We start from the raw sequence: 25,483 nt of genomic DNA, 5'->3' as shown, positions 1-25,483 counted from the left end.
GTGTCTTTGATTACGAAGCTACTCGATTCAGAAACAAATTAACCAAAATATGGTATCCATCCCCTTTGACCCTAAAGCCGCCCACACACCGCGGACTTCTCCGCCGACCTACCCGTCGGGCAAACCCTCCCGTCCGGCCCGTCCTTAACGGCCAGTGCGTCGAAGCGGCGTCGTTTCGGGACCGCTGGTCGCATCTTTCCGCTGGAGATACACCCTTTTCGCATCGCGCGCTCGCAGCAGGTCTCTGGATCAGGCAGTTTGGCCGCCGCTTTAGAGCGATTCTACGCGCCCAGTTCGACGTACGCTACTGCGTTTTGAGGCCTCCTGCAAATTGGCGGGATATCGGGTGTTTGTTTTGATCAACAGTGACCCCGAAGGGTTCAGTTATAGGGCCGTCCGGATGTGTGGATCGCAACAGGACGTGTGAGGCTAGGATTTGATCCTGTTTAGAGCAAAGCTAGGTAATTGTTTCGATGTATTTCCTGCCTTGATTTGATCGGTTTATTTTGCTTGTGGAAAATGCGATCGGTGTGTGGACGCTTTGTTGGATTTTTTTCTTAATTTTATCGGTATGTTCTTCATAACTATTTTCATTTTAAAAACAATTTTTTTTGGACGTATTTGTTTTATTATCTTTAACATTTTCGGTCGTACATTTGAACTGTTTGTTGGCGTTTTTTTCTGGGCTGCGCAAAGCCAATCCACACCCTGCCGAATTCTCCTTTTGGGGATGAAAGTGGAGGTATAGGGAATGTGGTTAATGGTGAAGAAACTTACAATGGTCGTAACTGCTACAAATGATAATGTACTACTTAATTTCACTGCTTTGTGAGTGAAGCTTTATACAAGTCCTTATTAATTCCTCTTTTACTTTACTGACTGTTCACAAATATTTTTTGTGCAAAATATAATGAAAAACGCTGAATGAAAATTCTTCAGTTTGCTTTAATTAGTATTTTTTGACCTAATTTGTGTTTATAGATTGAGATTTCGTAGGAAAACTTTGTGAAAGAATATCTCAATTCTCGTGAAAAAAAAACATAAGAAGGATATCAAGCTGTGGGGTTTCAAATCGTTTTAATAGAACGCAATTCTAAATTATGCTACGAAAACCTATATTAATGACGTTTTACATTCTACAGAATGACATACATCGCTCTTTTGAAATTATTGTGTTATTAATTTCAATAATGACTCTTTCAAGCTCTATATGGAAAAAAAAATATCGAAAAAATTACCTTATAAAGGGTAATTTTTTCAGAGCTATAGAACTGTAAATTGCAATAAAACAACGATGGATTATTCGATTGACATGAATTTTATTTATCCGCAAGATAATCTTGTGGCATTACATTTTAAATATGATTTCTGGCATATGACCGCCACGGCTGGCTCGGATGTAGTCCAATCTGGACGTCCAATTTTCGATGACTTTTTCCAACATTTTTGGCCGTATATCGGCAATAACACGGCGAATGATGTCTTCCAACTGGTCAAGGGTTTGTGGCTTATCCGCATAGACCAATGACTTTACATAGCCCCACAGAAAGTAGTCAAGTGGTGTTAAATCGCAAGATCTTGGAGGCCAATACACAGGTCCAAAACGTGAAATCAGGCGATCACCAAACGTGTCTTTCAATAAATCGATTATGGCACGAGCTGTGTGACATGTTACGCCGTCTTGTTGGAACCACAGCTCCTGGACATCATGGTTGTTCAATTCAGGAATGAAAAAGTTAGTAATTATGGCTCTATACCGATCACCATTGACTGTAACGTTCTGGCCATCATCGTTTTTGAAGAAGTACGGACCAATGATTCCATCAGTCCATAAAGCGCACCAAACAGTCAGTTTTTCTGGATGTAACGGTGTTTCGACATACACTTGAGGATTAGCTTCACTCCAAATGCGGCAGTTTTGTTTGTTGACGTAGCCATTCAACCAGAAGTGCGCTTCATCGCTAAACAAAATAAAATGGACGTAGTGCGCAATACGTATTCCGCACAGAACCATTATTTTCGAAATAAAATTGCACTATTTGCAAGCGTTGTTTAGGCGTTAGTCTATTCATGACGAAATGCCAAACCAAAACTTTTCCTCAAGAAAAAACACACGTCTTGTTTGGTCTTATACCCTTTTTTGGTACTCCCTGATGTGTATTTCCAAACAATTTGAGAAAGAAGCTCCAATGGAGCCTAATGGTGTGTTGAGAATAAATCGAAAATTTCAGCGCTCAACCGTAATAGAGCATCGCGCCAATGGAGGAACACCCTGTATATTTTGATCACCTGATGAGTTTTCGAACATTAAAACACCACACTGCAAACCAAAAAAAAAATAAAACTAGCAAAGTGATAGATGACACGTCCAGGAATCCAGATATAAACGATCGAATATTCAATAAGGAAGCCATCTTTCACTTCCCTGGCGTGGAAATGTATTTTCCGATGCGAAAACCCGTCTCATTTCTCGAATTTCCTTTTCAGACCGCCTGATGCCCCGGCAGAATCATTTGCGAATCTTGAGTTAGGAGAGGTCGTCAGTCCCGGTTTGCTCTCTCCTGCTGACCCCAGTTTTCGCGTAGCAGGATCCTGGATTCGGGTTCCTAACTACGGTCTGGAAATTTCCCGGTCCCGTATAAACGTTAATTGGACGCATTGTGGGCAACGATTCGAAGGGTTGGAAAGAGTCAAATCACGTTCGATGATTCTAACATGTTTGTCCTACACTTTGTGATCCTTGGACTCAAGCCCACCCCCCCCCCCATTGCAGGGAAGTTAAGGGTGGTTTGTATTCATTGCTAATGAATAGGTTATCAGGTGGTTGTGTGGAAAATTTAAGTGAATATGGGGTTTTCTCAATGGAATCAATATTCGATCAGGAACCCTATCCGGAAAAATTCTAACGGGTGTTTTTTTTTCGAGGTATAATAACTTTAGGTTGGCATTACTGTTTAAGATGGCGACCGATTTAACAGCTGTCAAGTGATTTATTTTCAGTTTAGTTTAACAATTTCGCATGAATAGACTCTCGCTTGAACAACGCTTGTAAATAAGGCAATTTTATTTCGAAAATAATGGTTCTGTGCGGAATACGTATCGCGCACTACGTCCATTTTATTTTGTTTAGCGATGAATCGCACTTCTGGTTGAATGGCTACGTCAACAAACAAAACTGCCGCATTTGGAGTGAAGCTAATCCTCAAGTGTATGTCGAAACACCGTTACATCCAGAAAAACTGACTGTTTGGTGCGCTTTATGGGCTGGTGGAATCATTGGTCCGTACTTCTTCAAAAACGATGATGGCCAGAACGTTACAGTCAATGGTGATCGGTATAGAGCCATGATTACTAACTTTTTCATTCCTGAATTGAACAACCATAATGTCCAGGAGATGTGGTTCCAACAAGACGGCGCAACATGTCACACAGCTCGTGCCACAATCGATTCATTGAAAAACACGTTTGGTGACCGCCTAATTTCACGTTTTGGACCTGTGAATTGGCCTCCAAGATCTTGTGATTTAACACCGCTAGACTACTTTCTGTGGGGCTATGTAAAGTCATTGGTCTATGCGGATAAGCCACAAACCCTTGACCATTTGGAAGACAACATTCGCCGTGTTATTGCCGATATACGGCCACAAATGTTGGAAAAAGTCATCGAAAATTGGACGTCCAGATTGGACTACATCCGAGCCAGCCGTCATATGCCAGAAATCATATTTAAAATGTAATGCCACAAGATTATCTTGCGGATATATAAAATTCATGTCAATCGAATAATCCATCGTTGTTTTATTGCAATTTAAAGTTCTATAGCCCTAAAAAAACACCCTTTAGTTGTTCAATCTCCAACGGCGCAATAGACGAATGAACGAGCGCTCAAAACCTCCTAACGCCAGTAACCAAGTGCAGCCAGTGATTCTCCAGTTGTTTGTTAAACAAGAAAAATCTTGATTCCTTATCTCCTCTCACTCTAGTACACCTCTGTTCCCACCTCAACTCAAGGTTCCCGTAGGCACACACACATTCTCCCGGCTTAATTGCTCGCCCTGAGTTATTTCAGGGAATAAATCCTCATTGTTTTCCTTTCTTTCCCGCCACGCTCACTTCAATAATTCAAGACCTGCGGAATGGGTACAGAAAAATTCGAGAATTGGCCTTATTTTCTCCCTTTGGCATTCAGTTCGCGAACGAAGCAAGGTTTGTAATATTCGCCTGTTTATTCCTTTGCCGTGTCCCTGATTGGGTGGGTTTCGGGATAGAAAGCTTCTTTTGGAACCCCCCTCCCCCCCGGAAAAGCTCCGTCCCATCGCATTGCCTGAACTTATTGTTGTCGTTCATCAATAAGGCAAAGTGGAAAGCGGCTTTGTTCGAGGATTCATTTCATAAATGTTTCAATGTGCGCTCTGTTTCGCGACTTTGGTTGTTCGCTTTTACCTGTGTGTTCTATTTGTTTGAAGTTTGAATACGACAAGAAGTTTATAGAACACTGCAAGTTTTACACAGTGCTTCATTATTGATTTCTATCTCGAAGAATCCAAAGTTTTTTAAATGATAAGCTTCTTATAAAAAAAAATTATTCTACCTATTTGGAATCGAATTTGAGGAAGCGTGATTACTTTTTGCTTTTCTTTGCTTTTATAGTCTTCACTATATTTTAGTATATACATGTTATGATAGTTTACTTCATTTCATGTTTTATCAGTTTCTATACATGATTTACCTACAATAATAATAATTTTTGGGTGGAAGCATTTGGATTTTCAGGGGTTTATGTTTTAAATTAGTCATAAAATTTATAGTATTTACAGGAAATAGAAACTTGAGGAAGCGTGATTATTAGTACTCCAAGAAATACACTAGGACAGGATAGGGTTTAACAGGCCAATTGAAAAGTCCCCGGTCTACCATATTAAAACACATTTTTTTGGCAAAATTCGATTTTATTATTCAACATAGTTGCCTTCGATGGCGATACAGCGATTATAGCGATCTTACAACTTTTCGATACCATTTTTGTAGTACGATTTGTCTTTCGCTTCAAAATAGGTCTCAGTGCCCTCAGTTACGGCCATTACTTCTTCATTGGCGCTAAATTTCTTTTCAGCGAGCATTCTTTTGAAGTCTGAGAACAGGAAAAAGTCGCTAGGGGCCAGATCTGGCGAATACGGTGGATGCAGAAACCATTCGAAGCCCAATTCATGTAATTTTGCCCTTGTCTTCATTCATTTGTGACACGGCGCATTGTCTTGACGAAACAGCACCTTTTTTTTCTTTAAATGAGGCCGTTTTTAACGATTTCATCCTTTAAACAATCCAATTGCGCTATACAATAATCACTATTGATGGTCTGGCTCTTTTGGAGGTAATCAATGAATATTATACTTTGCGCATCCCAGAATACTGATGCCATAACCTTGCCGGCTGACTGTTGCGTTTTTCCTCGCTTTGGATCCGTTTCATCGTGTACAGTCCACTCAACTGACTGTCAATTGGACTCTGGAGTGAAATGATGGAGCCATGTTCCATCCATTGTCACATATCGACGCGAAAATTCAGGTTTATTGCACTTGAACAGCTTCAAACACTGCTCAGAATCATTAACACGTTGTTGCTTTTTATCGATTGTGAGCTCGCGCGGCACCCATTTCGCACACAGCTTTCTCATGTACGAATATTCGTGATTGATATGATGTACACGTTCAGATGATATCTTCACAATATCTGCTACCTCGATCAATTTCACTTTACGGTCATTCAAAATTATTTAGTGAACTTTTTTGATTTGTTCGTCGGTGACAGCCTCTTTGGGGCGTCTACTGCGTTCGCCGTCTTCGGTGTTCATTTCACCACGATTAAACTTAGCATACCAATCAATGATAGTTGATTTTTCTGGTGCAGACCCAGGAAACTCTTCGTCAATCCAAGATTTTGCTTCAACTATTTTTTCCCTTCAAAAAGCAATATTTTATCAGCACACTAATTTTTTTTTTTCATCTTTTTTCAAATAACAAAAGTAGCTACACTCACAACGCAATATCTCACAAACTAATGGTCGGACTGCTGTCAAATTTCAACACGTATCGTTTGAAGGTTGGTACCAACTGAAAATCATATGGATTTAGTACTAGCACCGTCATCTGTGCATCAGACCGGGGACTTTTCAATTGGCCTAATATATGTTCATGGGAATTTTCTTCATGAAAAGAGTAGTTCTATCCGATGCCAAAGTTATTCCACTAAATTCTGAACCAGCCTGTACTTATATTAAGTGTCCAGCAAATAAAAATAAAATCCCCCTTCTAAATGTAACCTGATCCACTCGAGAAGAACTCCAACACCCTCCAACAAATATACGCCCAATAAACCTCCCAAAAACCACCCTCAATCTTGACGTTTATACTCTCCGAAATGTTCCATTTCGAACAAATCGCCTCATTCCAAAGCTGCAACGATTGCACTCTTTCTTCCACAGTTTCTCTGCATAAAACATCCCTTTGAATTCAACATGATGTAAACATCTGAAGGAATTGAAAAACGCCTTGAGAAAGCCGATGCGTTGAATCTTAACTGCGCTCCCTGGGTGGTTTGTTTGACTTTATTTTTCCTACCTTTCATTTTTCACCAGCACTTTTGCAGATTAGCCCCCTGTGGGAGGTCGAGTTTCTACGTTGCTGAACTCGATTTTGGCGGTTTGGAGTTCTTTAGGATAGTTCTTGGGGGTGATTTATTATAGGGAAAGAGGAAAAATCAACCCTCTGAAGAGTTTGCGATAGCTACAGGAGGTGATTATGGACAGGGGTGCACTTAAACATTGAGTAGAGAAAATTTGGTATGTAAAAATGGTAGGCCAGAAATCCACCTTGTTCGAAAAACTTAGTGGATGCTAACACTGCTAACCGATTTTTCGTAGCACCCACAGTTTCAGAAATATTCGACTTTGAAATTTTGGAAAAAACAGTAAAAATTGAATTTCTATACAAAAATCGTTATATCTCCTGAAATATTCGTCACAGACACCTCGAATCTTCGATGTTTTTTGAAGATCGAGCTCTGATCTACAACATAGTGAGTATGCAAGTCCGTATCTTGCATCCAGGAAAAATGGCAGCGTTGAGAAAATTGTCAAATTTTTGTTTGAAAATTTCACTTTATGACCTATAACTTCTGAAATAATGGACTTATTTCCAGACTGTAAGCATTTTCGAGATCCACGTAATCGAATCAATCGATGAAGAGGTGCAAAATTCCCATTGAGAGAGACTTTTAATTTTTTCGAATTTTCCAAGGGAAATGGAAAATTATCAAAAATTTTTCGATATAAAAATGTTCGGGTGAGTTCCAATTCCAGGTAATTAGGCATAGTGAATGCTAACACCGCTAACCGATTTTTCGTAGAACTCATAGTTTAAGAAATCTTCGACTTAAAAATTTTGGAAAAAATCAGTAAAAATGGAATTTCTATACAAAAATCGTTATATCTCCTGAAATATTCGTCACAGACCCCTCGAATGAAAACGTTTTTTGAAGATAATAATATCTTCGACATAAATGAGTATAAACATCAGACAACGCGATGTGTAGATCATAACTACCGAACAGAAATGTTTACATATTAATTTATAATGCTTTTTACACATGTGGTCTCATCAAGTTCAATAACCTAGGATTTGATGTGAGACAGTTTTTGTTGGAAGTTTGGGAACCCATAAAGAACATTTTTTTTTATCTTGAAGTTTTTTTTTTCAATTATTTTCTAAGGAGCAAAATTTTCGGATAACCCATTTAATCCTCAAATATCACTCACACAACATTTCAGTGAAATTTGTCAGTTATACAGGGTGATTCACCAGTATGGCCTATAAAAAGTTTATGGAAAACTAATCATAATTTTGTACTGAAAAATTTGCATATTGTGTTTTAAGACAATTATCTTTCTCCCTGAAATATTTGCAAATCTCTACAACTTCCGGTTATACCGGAAACAGACTACTACTTCCTTATTTCAAATGGCACACCCAGTATATTATTGCATCATAGGATAGTTTTTTTGATGACAATTTCGGCAATATGCCATACCTTGGGTAAAAACTTAACAGTTCATGAGTTAATGGAATTCTTATAAAAAAATTTTTTTGAATATTTCGGCAGAAAAAGCTTTTTCAGAAAAAACTTTTTTCTTTTTCGATTCTGCAAATACGTAGTATTATAAGACTGTTTGAGGTTTGGACCAAAAATTTACAGGGTGTTCATAAGAAGATCATGAACTTGGACAACTCAAATTCATCAAAACTTAAGATTTTCAAATTAGAACCTACATTTTTTGTTATTTTAGTACATTCTACGTATGTACAAGAATAGTGAGGGTGGCCTGAGTATACCCTATACATAAAATGAATACTTCAAGAGTTATCGAGGAAGAACTTCAAATAAGGAAAAAACGCAATTTCTAACTGTGTGGAGTAGTCTGTGACTTCGGGAAAACACAGAAAGAAACTAAAATTCGATGCTCCGATAACAATATTTGAAATTTCAAGAATTTTAATGAATTATTCGTAATTGAAAATTGTATTAGTTTATGGATTTCTCAACATCCCCAACGAAAAATTAATTATGATTCATGAATTGTAAAATTCGGTTAATTAAACATCGAATTTCAGTTTCTGTGTGTTCCGAAAGTCACAGACTACTCTACAAAGTGAGGAATTGCGGTTTTTCCTCATTTAAGATTCTTCCTCGAAAACTGTGTGTGCAATTTGAAATAAAAAAGTTGTAGAGATCTGGAAATATTTTAGGAAGACAGATTATTGCCTAAATTCCCAATATGCAGATTTTCACCTCAAAATTATGATTACTTTTCCATAAACGTCTAAAAGGCCATCTCGGTGAATCACCCTGTATTATGAAATATTGAAATTTTAGCAAAAAAATTTTTTTTAAATGATGATTTGTTACCGATTTCTGAATTTCAGTTCAATCGGAAAAATTTTTCCAAATATGGGTTCAACTCTGGAACCGTCTAACGGTTCTGCCGAGGATTTACCTTGAAAATTATTCAATAGTATTTTCTATTCAAGGCCGACTGGATGGACATAGTTAAAAACCAAATAATTTAAGACAATTTTCGTTTCAAAATTCGAAAATGTCAGACATTCAAACAGAATAATAGCCTGCTTTTCTTTCGAAACAAACTCTCCAAAACGATTTACCCAATTTGTATCCTAACAAACGAACCAATATCCCTTTCAGACTTCTAAAGGTCCGACCCCACCGAACGATAAATCGCGGCAACTTTTCACAACCCTCATCGATCCCAAAGTAAGCGAGGACCGAAAACTGCAAACGATTAATTCCAATCCAGTCCTGGAGAGTTCCGCGTTCCAGAATCCTGGCGCCTGTGTGAGGTGGGAAGGCTGGATAGCGAAAGATGTTAGGGCAAAAACTGGGACAGAGACCCGGCTGAGACCGAGCTACTGGTCCTCCGCTTCCGGATTTTTATTGGGCCCGTTATCCTCTGCTGGGATAAGAAGGATACAATCTGAAGGTTGATATAAAGGGTGTTTTTTTAGATTTATAGAACTTTAAATTGCAATAAAACAACGATGGATTATTCGATTGACATGAATTTTATTTATCCGCAAGATAATCTTGTGGCATTACATTTTAAATATTATTCCTGGCATATGAACGCCACGGCTGGCTCGGATGTAGTCCAATCTGGACGTCCAATTTTCGATGACTTCTTCCAACATTTGTGGCCGTATATCGGCAATAACACGGCGAATGTTGTCTTCCAAATGGTCAAGGGTTTGTGGCTTATCCGCATAGACCAATGACTTTACATAGCCCCACAGAAAGTAGTCTAGCGGTGTTAAATCACAAGATCTTGGAGGCCAATTCACAGGTCCAAAACATGAAATTAGACGTGTCTTTCAATAAATCGATTTTGGCATGAGCTGTGTGACATATTGCGCCCTCTTGTTGGAACCACAGCTCCTAGACATCATGGTTGTTCAATTCAGGAATGAAAAAGTTAGTAACATGGCTCTATACCGATCACCATTGACTGTAACGTTCTGGCCATCATCGTTTTTGAAGAAGTACGGACCAATGATTCCACCAGCCCATAAAGCGCACCAAACAGTCAGTTTTTCTGGATGTTACGGTGTTTCGACATACACTTGAAGATTAGCTTCACTCCAAATGCGGCAGTTTTGTTTGTTGACGTAGCCATTCAACCAGAAGTGCGCTTCATCGCTAAACAAAATTCGCTTATGAAAATCGGGAACAACGGTAATCTCATTTTGTACTATTCGCAAGCGTTGTTCAGGCGTGAGTCTATTCATGATGAATTGCCAAACCAAACTGAGAATAAATCACTTGACAGCTGTTAAATGGGTCGTCATTTTGAACAGTAATGCCAACTTAAAGTTATACACCTCGAAAAAAAACACCCTTTACATGAGAAAGCTGTGTGCAAAATGGGTGCCGCGCGAGCTCACAATCGATCAAAAGCAACAACGTGTTAAAGATTCTGAGAAGTGTTTAAAGCTGTTTAACAGCAAAAACCTAAATTTTTGCGTCGATATGTGGCAATGGATGAAACATGGCTCCATCATTTCACTCCGGAGTCCAATCGACAGTCAGCTGAGTGGACTGCACACGATGAACCGAATCCAAAGCGAGGAAAAACTCAACAGTCTGCTAGCAAGGTTATGGCATCGGTATTCTGAGATGCGCAAGGTATAATATTCATTGATTACCTCCAAAAGGGCCAGACCATCAACAGCGATCATTATATAGCGTTATTGGATTGTTTAAAGGATGAAATCGTTGAAAAACGACCCGATTTGAAGAAAAAAAGGTGCTGTTTCATCAAGACAATGCGCCTTGTCACAAATCAATGAAAACAATGGTAAAATTGCATGAATTGCTTCTGCATCCACCGTATTCGCCAGATCTGGCCCTTAGCGACTTTTTCCTGTTCTCAGACCTCAAAAAAAATGTTCGCTGAAAAGAAATTTAACGCCAATGAAGAAGCAATCGCCGAAACTGAGGTCTATTGTAAAGCGAATTACAAATCGTACAACAAAAATGGAATCGAAAAGTTGGAAAGTCGCTATAATCGCTGTATCGCCCTCGAAGGCAACTATGTTGAATAATAAAATCGAATTTTGCCAGAAAAAAAAATGTGTTCAATAAGGTAGACCAAGGACTTTTCAATTGGCCTGTTATATCACAGGAAATTTGAAAAATATTATCAAGGATTTCGGTTTATTTCAGCAACTTATTGATCACTTACCATTTTTTGTAGTCTTCTAGCGAAACAATCATCTCTAACACGGCAGGATAATCGAAATTTTCATCAAAATTTCAACAATAAAAGGAAGCTCTTCGTCAAAAGGGATCTCACAGACAGAAATAAAGCTGAATCCAGTCTAAATGTACTCCACCTGACCTTAATTAGTTTTTGCAGAATGCTTCTTCCATCCTCTGTGGATTCTCAGAAGGAACCATTCGAATAATTCAGATTCTCTTGTGATTTTAGGACCTCCTAATGAGAAAAAGATGAGGAAAACATTTGCTCTAAATGAAAATGATTAAGTATCCCCAGTTTTCCGTGAATCATTGTTCTTCTCAGTGTTAAGATAATTAAAATATGCCCAGCAACTTGTTATGAATTGCAAACTATGTTAATGAATGAAATTATGAATGAAATATTCCCTCGATCCGAGAACAATGGTTGAGGTAATTTTCTTAGTTTGGTACTGGCTTTTTTGTCGAATCTACATCATATTTTGTCTATGTTTTCAGTAACTTCTGAACAAAATAGGAAATTTACACCATCCTCAAATGACATTTCTATTTACGTAATTTGATGCAACAGATTTTTGACTTAATGAGGTCATTTATTGTTTTCAAACAAAAATTATACAAATCTCAGAATGAAAAGGTATTTCTATTGTTGGGTGATCATAAAAGGAGGGAATTAAGTTATGCCCCAAAAATTCTACATCACGATACTGAAACTCTATGTCCTAGTGGCATTTCTAAGCAATTTCCCTCAACAGAACTCTAAATCTACCCTGAAAAGCTATCATTTGGGCAAAGAGACATGTTCACGTTAATATAGAAGCAAATAATTCAAGATCACATACCTATCTTCATTACCAGAATATGTTCAGAAGCAACAATTTATCCTCCTGACTGTTCACTGTACATCTAAACAGAGATGATTTGGTACTTATTCATTTTGAAGAATTCAAGTCTTCTATTCCAACATAATACAAATGTCCAAAGATATTACTCCTGAAAATAATTAATAATTAAAAAAATCATCAATCATTCAATATCTGGAATACCTATTTATCAGGAAACCCTAATTATTTTAGAGAATAATAAAAATGATCAGAACTTTCAACCAGAAACAATTTCTAAGCAAATAGCTACAAAGAATTATGTCATTCGTGGATGCGCACAGACGTGAAGTTGGCCAATTCCAACATTATGATTAATTTTATTCCAATTCTTGTATTCACGTGATGTAAATGATGAACAATTCGAGTCAAATTTTCAAATCTCAGGATATATAGGTAGAATTAAATGATTATCAGAGTAGGAAATAATAATGTACTAAAATTCATGATATTAAAACTCCACTCTATGTGCTACCATCAAGTTCTCCATTTCCAATCAGTTCTCACTTTGATACGTGAAGGATAAGAGGGAAGAGTAACCGAAAAATATAATAAAGATAAGTAACTACACGAATTACATGGAAAAAATCGGTAGTACTCACATTTTTGTACGAAAATCTTCTTCAACTTAGCACAAAATCTCTTATTACTTTTCAGTTCTAACAAAATGACCGAGAAATTAGAAAACAGAGGCACAGGTTTCTCGATCAGAAAATTTTCAACGAAATCCCGTAAATAAACACCTTCGTGAACACGGTAGAATGAAAAACAGATTTCCAAAGCACCCTGATAAACAGCTTATTATATAATTGTTTTCAACATGTGTCATATTTAGGATGATTCTTCGTAAGTGAATTATCAACAAAGAAACAGATGTTCGAAAATTGAAAACGAGCTTTTCAGTTTGATATATCTACAATTTGAATTTTGGATGGAAGACGAAATATTTTGGGCATTGCTGAGAGAGAATATTATTCGTGTAGATGGAATCAAGTGAGTTTAATTTCGATACAAGTGTTTCTATCTATATTATAGTCAATATAAAATCATAATTTCAAGCTTTATGCAAAATTTCGTGTTAATCACGTCATTAGAAGCTTTTGAACCCTCGTCATTCATGCGTCAATTGCTCCCTCGAAGACCATATATACATCAAAAGCTTCTGACTACAAGTAAGTTCTTTCCTAATTTTCTATCAGTTTATGTCATTCTAAAGTTGACCCAAAAAAAAGTCTAAAGGTGATAAATCACAAGATATTGGTGTCCAATTGTGTTCACCTCGAACAGGAAACTTTTATTGCGAAATTGTGATTTGTTCGTTGCCTGTCTGGCACGTAGCACCGTATTTTTGAACTTCACATGCATCAATATCTTCCAATTTTCGTCAACACTGCTTACTACGCAGCAAAATTCTCAGTTGTTTTTGAGCGACGTACACGGTTTCAATTTTTCACATCACTAACTTATCCCTAAAGCTCATATCAGATTCCACCATGGTTTCATTATTGCCGGTCGAAAATTTGCTTTTAGATGACCCAAAAGTGTTTCATAATTTAATGAACTGTCACTACAAAATTTCCACCAAATTTCTAGTGATATCTAACAATATGAATGCGTTGTTTTTATTTATGAACTAAGGAATATATATATACAGGTGATTTTCACACCCTAAAAGGTATCAACAAAATATTATCGAAAAGTTGAAGCGTGTATCATTCCATTCTTAGTAATGGCGTAGTTTTTACTTGTCAAATGTCAAAAGATGACAGCTGCTCATATTGCGAGCTATTCAAAATTTAATCTCTTATTGAAAACCCTGTAGAAGTTTATACATATGATTATACGTATGAAAAAAAATGGTATTCGCCAATAAGTTCCTCACAATCGACTACCCTTTTGAAGAAATGTTTGAAATCTAACCTTGAACATCATCTTGAAGGAAATTAGGTTCGTTAAAAATATATAAATCGAAACCGTAATTTTCTGACTAAATGTAAATTAGAATTTTATCACTTTTGTACAGCACGATTAGAAATAAAGTCCAGCAACCTCTCTACCTATATCCGGGTCAAAGGTTAAGGGTCAAACTGAGTTTTATCATTTCCATTCTAACAAAGGAAATTCTGGATTATCCTTCATCTTATCGCTTCATCTTGCTACTCAGGTATACATTCGGAACATCCGGTCCATTTCCATAATTCTCCCTGGTCTAAATCCTCCCTTGTGAAAAATTCAGATGTGGGTGTTTTTAGAGTCTAGGTCTGCTCGCTGCCCGCCTCTTGTGAAATGTGGGAACCGGAAATCGAATGGAACAGGAAACGAATTATATACGAATGTGTGTCGTATTCCCTAGCTTAATATTTTGACGTTTTTCGGATTAGAATTTTTTTCGTGTATTTCGTCTACTCAATTTTGTTATGATACATCTTATACAGAGTGATTCATCGGGATGGACTATTAGACGTTTATGGAAAACTAATCACAATTTTGTGCTGAAAATTTTGGATATTGAAGTTAGAGACAATTATCTTTCTTCCTAATATATTCTGCGCAAAAAAATTAACGCACATTCTGAAAAACTCAATTTAAATGAAAGTTAACTCTACATTGACTTTATAACTTATTTTTTATGTTCTCTCGGGAAGGTTTTGAACGAAACAAGACACATTAAATGGAAGAAAAATTCAGGATTTCACCGAATCTTATGTGAAAGAAGAGAAATAAACAATTTTCAAAATACTGGAATGCTGATAAGTGATTAAATACTTGGTATTTCCACCCCTTGCGTTAATTACAGCTCGGCAACGACGATTCATACTCAAAATGAGTGATCTTAAAATGTTCTGATCTAATTCTTCCCAGATTTCTCTGAGTTGGATTCCTGAGTCATTAAGAGTAGCTGGATGATTTTCTGAACTTCTCAGCCTTCTATTGAGGTTGTCCCAAACCTGCTCAATCGGATTGAGATCTGGACTTCTTGCTGGCCATTCAATACGAGAGACTTCAACCTCTTCAAGGTACTCCTGAACGATGCGCGCACGATGAGGTCTGGCATTATCGTCCATAAAAATGAAATTTTCACCAATGTATGGGGCAAATGGCACTACATGCTCTTCAAGAATGTTCCTTATATACCTATCAGCATTCATAGCTCCATTATCAACGACCACTAGGTCTGTGCGAGCAGTCAAAGATATTCCACCCCATACCATAATCGATCCTCCCCCGAAACCAGTAGTATTCAGGAAATTGCACGGAGCATATCTTTCATGTGGACGTCTGTATACAAGGGACCGTCGATCACAATGGTAGAGGCAGATAGCTCAGTATTGTGAAGAGAACTCTTTCCCAATCAGCCTCTTCCCAATGGATATGCTCTCTCGCAAAATCCAAACGCGCCCTTCGATGGGCTGGGGTAAGAGCTGGGCCTCTTGCCGCGACACGAGGCCTTAAATCATATTCTCAGAGGTGATTTCTTATTGTCTGAGTGCTAATGTGCACCCCATGAGTTTGCTCAAGCTGATTTTGAAGGAGACGAGCGGTTGCAAACCGCTGTCTCAACGAAGAAACTCTCAAGTAACGTTCTTGAATGGCAGTTGTTACCCATGGTCTACCCTGTCCTGGTCTTCGGACATTCATACCTGTCTCTCTGAATCGCTGCAACATTCTGGACACACTTGTATGGGAAACTCCAAACCTTTCTGCAATTCTTGTGTATGTCCACCCTTCTTCTTGCAAAACTACCGCTTGGGCACATTCCTCTTGGGTCAAATTGCGTGTTTCGCGTTGCATAGCGATCGAGTGTAGAAAATCAAACGAAAGAAAAACTATTGATCACTAGAATTGATCGAAAACAACTGATTTCAGAATGTACCAATACATTCAAAATCTGATAATCTCATCTTTTTTTATTACTGCTGGGAAAAAACATCTGTATTGAAGAAAAACGTTGAAAGTGGATAACATATGCATGCATAATTCTGATAAAAATAATTTTCATTGAGAACACCTTCAGTTGTAGAATAAATTTGAGATTTCCATAATGTGCGTTAATTTTTCTGCGCAGTGTAGTTGCAAATGTGTGAATTGGTCATGGAAAGGATATGGCACTGCAACCGCCATTTTTCTGATATCTTTTCTCATCGTTAATGGCATACCTTCCTCTTTACAATGAAATAACCATGTACCGATTTTCCTTAAGATATGCTCGTTTTTTTCAATATGAAATGAAACCTCTCATTGGAGAAGATCTCCTCCATTTTGGAGGTGCAACAGGGTCCACCCCTATATAGGGGAAACCCCGTTGACTTCAAATGAGTGAAATTAGGTTGCAATCCTTGCACACAATAGCGAGCAAAATGGATCCCAAGGCGCTTTGAGCCCATTCCTGAGCTTGGTAGCAAGGGAAATGTTATTCAAGAAGTTTGTATTCCGATTGCCTCTGAAGCCACTGGGGTAAATGACGTAGTTAGGAGAGTGCCGCTGGAATATTGAAGTTCGAATTTGTAATTTGTTACAGGGCTTTGCTGCCCAATTACGTTGCATCTTTGTTCTTGTACTTTGGAAATTGAGGAATTCGAATTTTGGCTCCGAACGATGACGGAGAATTCTTTAGGAAATATCTTTTGAACGTCTGATTTGCAACTTTCCATCTATTCCTTTAAGAAAAAATACATCGAGTAAATGTAAAAATGTTGGAACCCTTTATTTCTATTTGAACCACCAAACACTTTTTTTTTTGTCAAAATTCGATTTTATTATTCAACATAAGTGCTTTTTCGAGGACGATACAGCGATTATAGCGGTCTTCCAACTTTTCGATACCATTTTTGTAGTACGTTTTGACTTTCGCTTCAAAATAGGCCTCAGTTTCGGCGATTACTTCTTCATTGGCGCCAAATTTCTTTCCAGCGAGCATTCTTTTGAGGTCTGAGAACAGGAAAAAGTCGCTAGGGGCCAGATCTGGCGAATACGGTGGATGGAGAAGCAATTCGAAGCCCAATTTATGCAATATTGCCATTGTTTTCACTGATTTGTGACACGGCGCATTGTTTTGATGAAACAGCACCTTTTTTTCTTCAAATGGGGCCGTTTTTTAACGATTTCATCCTTTAAACGATCCAATAACGCTTTATAATAATCGCTGTTGATGGTCTGGCCCTTTTGGAGGTAATCGATGAATATTATACCATGCTCCTAGAATACTGATGCCATAACCTTGCCAGCTGACTGTTGTGTTTTTCCTCGCTTTGGATTCGGTCCACTCAGCTGACTATCGATTGGACTCGGGAGTGAAATGATGGAGCCATGTGTCATTCATTGTCACATATCGACGCAAAAATTAAGGTTTATTGCACTCAAACAGCTTCAAACAATGCTCAGAATCATTAACACGTTGTTGTTTCTGATCGATTGTGAGCTCGCGCAGCACCCATTTTGCACACAGCTTTCTCATGTACAAATATTCGTGAATGATATGATGTACAAGTTCAGATGATATCTTCACAATGTCTCCCTTCTCGATCAACTTCACTTTACGGTCATTCGAAATTATTTTGTTAACTCTTTTTATTTCTTCGTCGGTGACAGCCTCTTTTGGCCGTCCACTGCGTTCGCCGTATTCGGTGCTCATTTCACCATATTTAAACTTAGCATACCAATCAATGATGGTTGATTTTCCTGGTGCAGACCCCGGAAATTCTTCATCAAGCCAAGATTTTGCTCCAACTGTATTTTTTCCCTTCAAAAAGCAATATTTTATTACCACACAAAGTTCTTTTTTCCCATCTTCTTTCAAATAACAAAAGTAGCTACACTAACAACTCAATATCTCACAAACTAATGGTCGTACTGCTGTAAAATTTTGACACGTATCGTTTGAAGGTTGGTAGTAACTAAAAATCATATGGATTTGATACTAGCACCGCCATCTGTGCATCAGACCGGGGACTTTCAATTGGCGTAATAAACCTATAGATATATTCATTTGTGATCTATCATTCAATTACCTCAATTACCAAGAAATCAACAAAGTTATCAAAACGAAAATACATTAATTCATTCAAAACACAGGGTCAGTTTGTTTGTATTGCTCTCCTAGTACTTAAAAGCTTCCCATTTTTAAAAAACCCCCAATACGAACCTCCCTCCTCATTATGTCCCCCTCTAACAACACCAACGATGTCCCCATAAAGTAATTACCACAAAAAAACAAGCCCTAACCAAACACATAAAATATCATACGTGACTACTTCACCAATGACTTTCATGTTATTACTTTCCCCCTGTATAATAATTATACACATTTCCCATACACAACAACAGATCCACGTAAACAAGGAAATGGTTGTATTCCCAGGTGTCACAAGAATCTATCTGGCATTCTCGGTTATTGTGGGATGCACATGTTGCATAAATTGAACACAATGGATTAATTAATAATGTAATAAGGAGAATAGACATGATCTAAACTCAGTTATATGGAAATTGTTACATCAGGAAAGGCTTTTTGACAGTATACTAGAGAAACGTTGTGCTACTTTGTTTGCTACTATAGGTATACCACAGGGCAGTATTTTAGGTCCCATACAATTCTTATTGTTCCCAGAAGAGCTCAGGTTTTTAACATTCTATAGATTTCAAAGATTATTTCACAGGACATTGATATATCATTCTTGATAAATCTCTCCACAAAACCTATATTCAGTAAAATTTCAGACAAAACAGAAAATTTTCAAGGATGTCATAACCAAATTGAACCATGAATTCAATCATGATAACGGCTTGTAAAAACCATGTAAGACTCAATTGTATGTGATAAATAAATCATTCTGTCATAGGTAATTTGAATGGTATTGATAAAGTTTGCAACGTTTTTTTCAAATAGGGGCAATTAAAACCATTTTTTGTTAATTAGCTAATGATCTCATTATAATAATTGTTTATTTCTAATATAGGGATCAATTTATCTCTTTGATTTGGGATGCCCATGAAAAAATCCTTGTTTACGTTTCCAAAAATTTAGTAGGTCATTATTTCATTGACACTTGATATTGATGTTTTGAATCAAGAAGATACTTTCTATAATATATGTAAAAAAGATACATAACACTTATAGATAGATACTTGAATGAAATCATTGACATGTCTCATTTATAGCAACTTACAGAATTCAGAACAAGACAATTCAATGTGAAAACAAAGTTCGAAGGATGAAAATTGAAAACAAGAACGCATTTCTCATAATCTAAACATAAAATCATAAAAGAACCATGTGATGCTGAGTCATGAGAATTTTCAATAGTTTTGAAGTAATGAAATTTGAATATTATATTAGAAAATCGGGAAAAATAATCTCAGATTCAACATCATTTGATGATGGGATTCACTTGCATGAGTAATAATGTTTTGTCTACTAAGGAGCCGATAAAAGTTAATAAAATTAACTAATTGATTTTAGGTCTTCTCATCGTAATAACACTCGGTACATTTCCTTCGCTCTAAAAGTTCCTGTTTTGACCGACATTAGAAAAGGGGTTCCAAAATGGAACGTAGTCTAGTTTAATACGAATGCTGTAGGAAGCAAGCAATCAAACTTTGAATGAGAAAAGTCTTTTGCTAGCGCAGAACTAGAGAATTACTGATGCTAATTCAGAACATGATACTGCTGTCTCAGTCTGGCTTGTCGCTATTCATTTGAGGCTGTGTTCACAATGATGAGAACAATCGCAGGCCACAGACTGAGCAAACGATCGATAAATACACGAGGTGAGCCATTTTAATACTCCAGATAAGACGATTTTGCTTTTTGTGAGATTTTAGTAAACTTTCGATAATTTGGCAACAATCTTTTTCCGATGTTTGGTTACTTTTTCTCATTGAATATGTTGAAATTATCTGATTATCATTTTTTTTAAGTACAGAGTCAATAAATACATTTTTGAGCTCTCATTTCCTGATCATATTGATCTAACCACGTTTCCGTAATTTTCGAATTTTTATCACGGTCTCAACCGATAAAGTTCGACTCCCTTATGACGAATCCGTCCTAAAATTCTATTCTAACAAGCCAATTGAAAAGTCCGCAATCTACCATACTAAAACACATTTTTTTGGCAAAATTCGATTTTATTATTCAACATAGTTGCCTTCGAGGGCGATACAGCAATTATAGCGATCTTACAGCTTTTCGATACCATTTTTGTAGTACGTTTTATCTTTCGCTTCAAAATAGGCCTCAGTTTCGGCGATTACTTCTTCATTGGCGCTAAATTTCTTTCCAGCGAGCATTCTTTTGAGGTCTGAGAACAGGAAAAAGTCGCTGGGGGCCAGATCTGGCGAATACGGTGAATGATGATGAAATTCGAAGACCAATTATTGCAATTTTTCCATTATTTTCATTGATTTGTGACACGGCGCATTTTCTCGATGAAACCCCTTTTTTTTCTTCAAATGGGGCCGTTTTTTAACGATTTCATAATAATAATAATATATATTCATCGTCAAAGTTTACATATACATAAACATACATATGAGGGACTAATGAATATTCAAAAAATGGAGAAAACCAAGTAAAATGGTTTTCTGTGAGTAAAATCACAAATATTACAAAATTTTACATTAGCCTTAATGTGTAGGTAAGTAGATGCAGAGTATCATTCCATTTTCGGTCTTTTCTCAATCCAGTGTGAATAGTCCAATTCAGGTTCAGTGTCGCAATTCGGTGATCCATATCCACATCCGTGTATTATGTCACAATTCGGGTAAATTCTCAGTTATCGAGTAGTTGGTCATCCTTCAAATGATCCAATAACGCTATAAATAATCGCTGTTGATGGTCTGGTCGTTTTGGAGGTAATCAATGTATATTATACCTTGCGCATCCCAGAATACTGAGGCCATAACCTTACCAGTTGTCTGTTGTGTTTTTCCTCGCTTTGGATTCGGTTCATCGTGTGCAGTCCACTCAGCTGACTGTCGATTGGACTCCGGAGTGAAATGATGGAGCCGTGTTTCATCCTTTTTCACATATCGACGCAGAAATTCAGGTTTATTACACTTAAACAGTTTCAAATTTTGCTCAGAATCATTAACACGATGTTGCTTTTGATCGATTGTGAGCTCGCGCGGCACCCATTTTGCACACAGCTTTCTCATGTACAAATATTCGTGAATGATATGATGTACACGTTCAGATGATATCTTCACACTGTCTACTATCTCGATCAACTTCACTTTACGGTCATTCAAAATTATTAGGTGAATTTTTTTGATTTTTTCTTTGGGCGTCCACTGCGTTCGCCGTCTTCGGTGCTCATTTCACCACGTTTAAACTCACCATACTAATCAATGATGGTTGATTTTCCTGGAGCAGACCCTGGAAACTCTTCATCAAGCCAAGATTTTGCTTCAACTGTATTTTTTACCTTCAAAAATCAATATTTCATCAGCACACGAAATTCTTTTTTTCGTCTTTTTTCAAATAACAAAAAGTAGATATCTACACTCACAACGCAATATCTCATAAACTAATGGTCGGACTGCTGTAAAATTTTGACACGTATTGAAGGTTGGTACTAACTAAAAATCAAATGGATTTGTACTAGCACCGCCATTTGTGCATCAGACCGGGGACTTTTTAATTGGCCTAATATGAACCAATGACATGATTCAGAATCTTTTTAGCTTGACCTCGTAAATTTTCAATGGACGATAAGATGATAATCAAAATATATAATTTATCGGAATATTCTTTGCACGGAAACAACATAATTTCCGAACATTTCTTTTTGCTATTAATAATATAGAAAAACATAATATTTTATCGCAGGAAATATTGCAAAAAACGATAAATATTTGCAGGATCTCAGAAAAATTTTTCCTGCAGATTATTTCAATTCAGGGAAGCAAGTAATCCTCTCCGTTTCCTGCGATATAAAAAAAAACCATTATAAATTATCACACCTGTTTGATTTAATGGCTAAAAACCACAGTTAGGTATACGATCTCAATCGTTTCATAACCGAGTTAAAAACACTTTCTCGATTAAATGAATTTATAGACCACACAAATATCGATTAAGTGTTGGAATGTAATAAACGTTCAAATGCATGTTTCGTCAGTGAAAAGGAAGAGGCAATACCTATAAGTCAAACTAATTCCAGTAACGCACCATCGCATAGAATAAATTCGTAATTTGTCTATGAGATTTCGACCGATCTCATCTTTCCTTATTATGGTGATAAAGTTGGATAAATGTTAAAACTTTCGATTAGGAAAGTCATTTTATTGAAGTGAATTTTTGGATGAATAGGCGCGCTTTCACATTAACGACGTATAGGAATATTTGGCATATAATTTTTTCGTGTTGAGTTTTCGACGATTGAACCTTTAACTGGACTGACAATACGTTTTGTTACAAAATACTTGCATATCAAGACAGAAATTTACATGCGGAATTTCATGACATAACAGGCCTATTGAAAAGAAAAAACACTTTTTGGCAAAATTCGATTTTATTATTCAACATATCGGGTGTTTTTTTTCGAGGTATATAACTTTGAGTTGGAATTACTGTTCAAGATAGCTACCGATTTAACAGCTGTCACGTGGTTTATTCTCAGTTTGGTTTGGCAATTCATCATGAATAGACTCACGATCATCAAGTAAGGCGTAGATTCGTCGAATGGGCCCAAAATGAGATTGCCGTTGTTCCCGATTTTCATAAGCGAATTTCGTTTAGCGATGAAGCGCACTTCTGGTTGAACAGCTACGTCAACAAACAAAACTGCCGCATTTGGAGTGAAGCTAATCCTCAAGTGTATGTCGAAACACCGTTACATCGAGAAAAACTGACTGTTTGGTGCGCTTTATGGGCTGGTGGAATCATTGGTCCGTACTTCTTCAAAAACGATGATGGCCAGAACGTTACAGTCAATGGTGATCGGTATAGAGCCATGATCACTAACTTTTTCATTCCTGAATTGAACAACCATGATGTCCAGGAGCTGTGGTTCCAACAAGACGGCGCAACATGTCACACAGCTCGTGCCACAATCGATTTATTCAAAGACACGTTTGGTGACCGCCTAATTTCACATTTTGGACCTGTGAATTGGCCTCCAAGATCTTGTGATTTAACACCGCTAGACTACTTTCTGCGGGGCTATGTAAAGTCATTGGTCTATGCGGATGAGCCACAAACCCTTGACCATTTGGAAGACAACATTAGCCGTGTTATTGCCGATATACGGCCACAAATGTTGGAAAAAGTCATCGAAAATTGGACGTCCAGATCGGACTACATCCGAGCCAGCCGTGGCGGTCATATCCCAGAAATCATATTCAAAATGTAATGCCACAAGATTATCTTGCGTAAATAAAATTCATGTCAATCGAATAATCCATCGTTGTTTTATTGCAATTTAAAGTTCTATAGCTCTAAAAAAAACACCCTTTATAACCAGAAAATTCATTTGTGGCCTGGACTTTCGATTTAGGAGTATGAACCAACTAAAAGATAACATAAATACGAATTTTAACAAGCGCGCAAAAAGTCCTCGGTACTTCTGGCCCAGAACTCGGTGAAGAATAATCTTCCACCATAAAGATCGCAGCATCATAGAAAATAACGAAACCACGTAGGCAAATTACGTCGAGATAAAACAAAACTGTCTCCACAATTTCCACTAGAACCATCCAAGCAACCCAAGCAATTACTGAATTCCCAAAACCATTAATTTCCTCTCGTGTATCTGAGATCAGTCAGGCAGACTCTCCACTGCTACACTCTCCTTGAATTATTGCCAAGCTCGACTAGTTATGGGAATTCTCTATGCGCCAATTTAAAGGATATCATCATCTCGCACAAGACTCTATTAGCATACCTTCCAACAATTCGATAATATAATATCCGTAGGATGTTGACCAACTGATGTTTCACTGAAGAGGGGCGTTTAGCAAGTGAGGTTATTAAAATTTTCAAGTTGGATGAGGATGATGACATAGTTCAGGTGATCGTTAACTTTCTTCCAGAGCTTATGATTCGGAAATTTCGTTCGAAACGCAGTAACACGTCATTTAATAACACATAATAACAATTACAATGCGTTGTTGAAGCGCGTATCTTTCCATTTGCACCTCAGAGTAATGAACATAGATAGAGGAGGCATATGTAATTTTCTGTAAGCAAATTTTCTCCCCAACATGAACTATCAAAGTTGACATGAAGCGCGCGGAAATGAGAACCTCTTATGTCCCATAGTGAATCAACGTTTCATATTAACTCAAAATATATTGAAATAAATACCTCAATAAATCAGAAGTTCAGAAAACAAACTTCAAGCACGCCAAACGACGTGAAACAACCGATGACACTAGGAGAGCAAAAGTTGCCAAGCCTTGGATTTCAGCAGGTAGATACAGAAAATAAAAAATATTCTGCTTATTATAAATTCGATAATCAGGAAAAATATCGGATTCTAAATATTCAAATTTGCATATTAAATCGGGAATCAGTCAAATAAATATATTTCATTCAATGTAATATTAAAGCACATTATGGAAATCTCAAATTTATTCTACAACTGAAGGTGTTCTCAATGATAATTATTTTTATCAGAATTTTATGCATGCATATGTTATCCACTTTCAACGTTTTTCTTCAATACAGATGTTTTTTCCCAGCAGGAATAAAAAAAGATGAGATTATCAGATTTTGAATGTATTGGCTCCATTCTGAAATCATTTGTTCTCGATCAATTCTAGTGATCAATAGTTTTTCTTTCATTTGATTGTCTACACTTGATCGCTATGCAACGCGAAATACGTAATTTGACCCAAGAGGAATGTGCCCAAGCGGTAGTTTTGCGAGAAGAAGGGTGGACATACACAAGAATTGCAGAAAGGTTTTGAGTTTCCCATACAAGTGTGTCCAGAATGTTGCAGCGATTCAGGGAGACAGGTATGAATGTCCGAAGACCAGGACAGGGTAGACCACGGGTAACAACTGCCATTCAAGAACGTTACTTGAGAGTTTCTTCGTTGAGACAACGGTTTGCAACCGGGGTGCAAATTAGCACTCAGAAAATAAGAAATCGCCTCAGAGAATATGATTTAAGGCCTCGTGTCGCGGCAAGAGGCCCAGCTCTTACCCCAGTCCATCGAAGGGCGCGTTTGGATTTTGCGAGAGAGCATATCCATTGGGAAGAGGCTGATTGGGAAAGAGTTCTCTTCACATATGAGTCTAGATTCTGCCTCTACCATTGTGATCGACGTTCCCT

At 37.3% G+C, this 25,483-nt stretch overlaps 2 protein-coding genes across 4 annotated transcripts in view; one reads left to right on the top strand and one right to left on the bottom strand.

Moving 5' to 3' along the window:
* The window catches only part of LOC123680947 (matrix metalloproteinase-24-like), a 74,956-nt gene that overhangs the window by 13,605 nt on the left and 35,868 nt on the right, over positions 1 to 25,483 (bottom strand). For both annotated transcript variants that reach the window (XM_045619073.1, XM_045619074.1), the window contains exon 3: positions 11,309 to 11,560. In XM_045619073.1, coding sequence (XP_045475029.1) covers positions 11,309 to 11,311 — 3 coding nt within the window. In that variant the 5' untranslated portion in view covers positions 11,312 to 11,560. The remainder of the gene's footprint in view (positions 1 to 11,308; positions 11,561 to 25,483) is intronic.
* Positions 220 to 25,483, top strand: part of LOC123680951 (transmembrane ascorbate-dependent reductase CYB561) — an 83,238-nt gene continuing 57,974 nt past the window's right edge. The window contains exon 1 of one of the 2 annotated variants that reach the window (XM_045619080.1): positions 220 to 461. The gene's annotated coding sequence lies outside the window, so the exon portion shown is untranslated. The remainder of the gene's footprint in view (positions 462 to 25,483) is intronic. The other variant, XM_045619079.1, reaches the window with a different exon arrangement.

Source organism: Harmonia axyridis, chromosome 5, assembly GCF_914767665.1.
Source record: "Harmonia axyridis chromosome 5, icHarAxyr1.1, whole genome shotgun sequence".
NCBI lineage: Eukaryota > Metazoa > Arthropoda > Insecta > Coleoptera > Coccinellidae > Harmonia > Harmonia axyridis.
The sequence above is the reverse complement of the archived record's forward strand: the minus strand, read 5'-3'. Positions and strand labels throughout refer to the sequence as shown.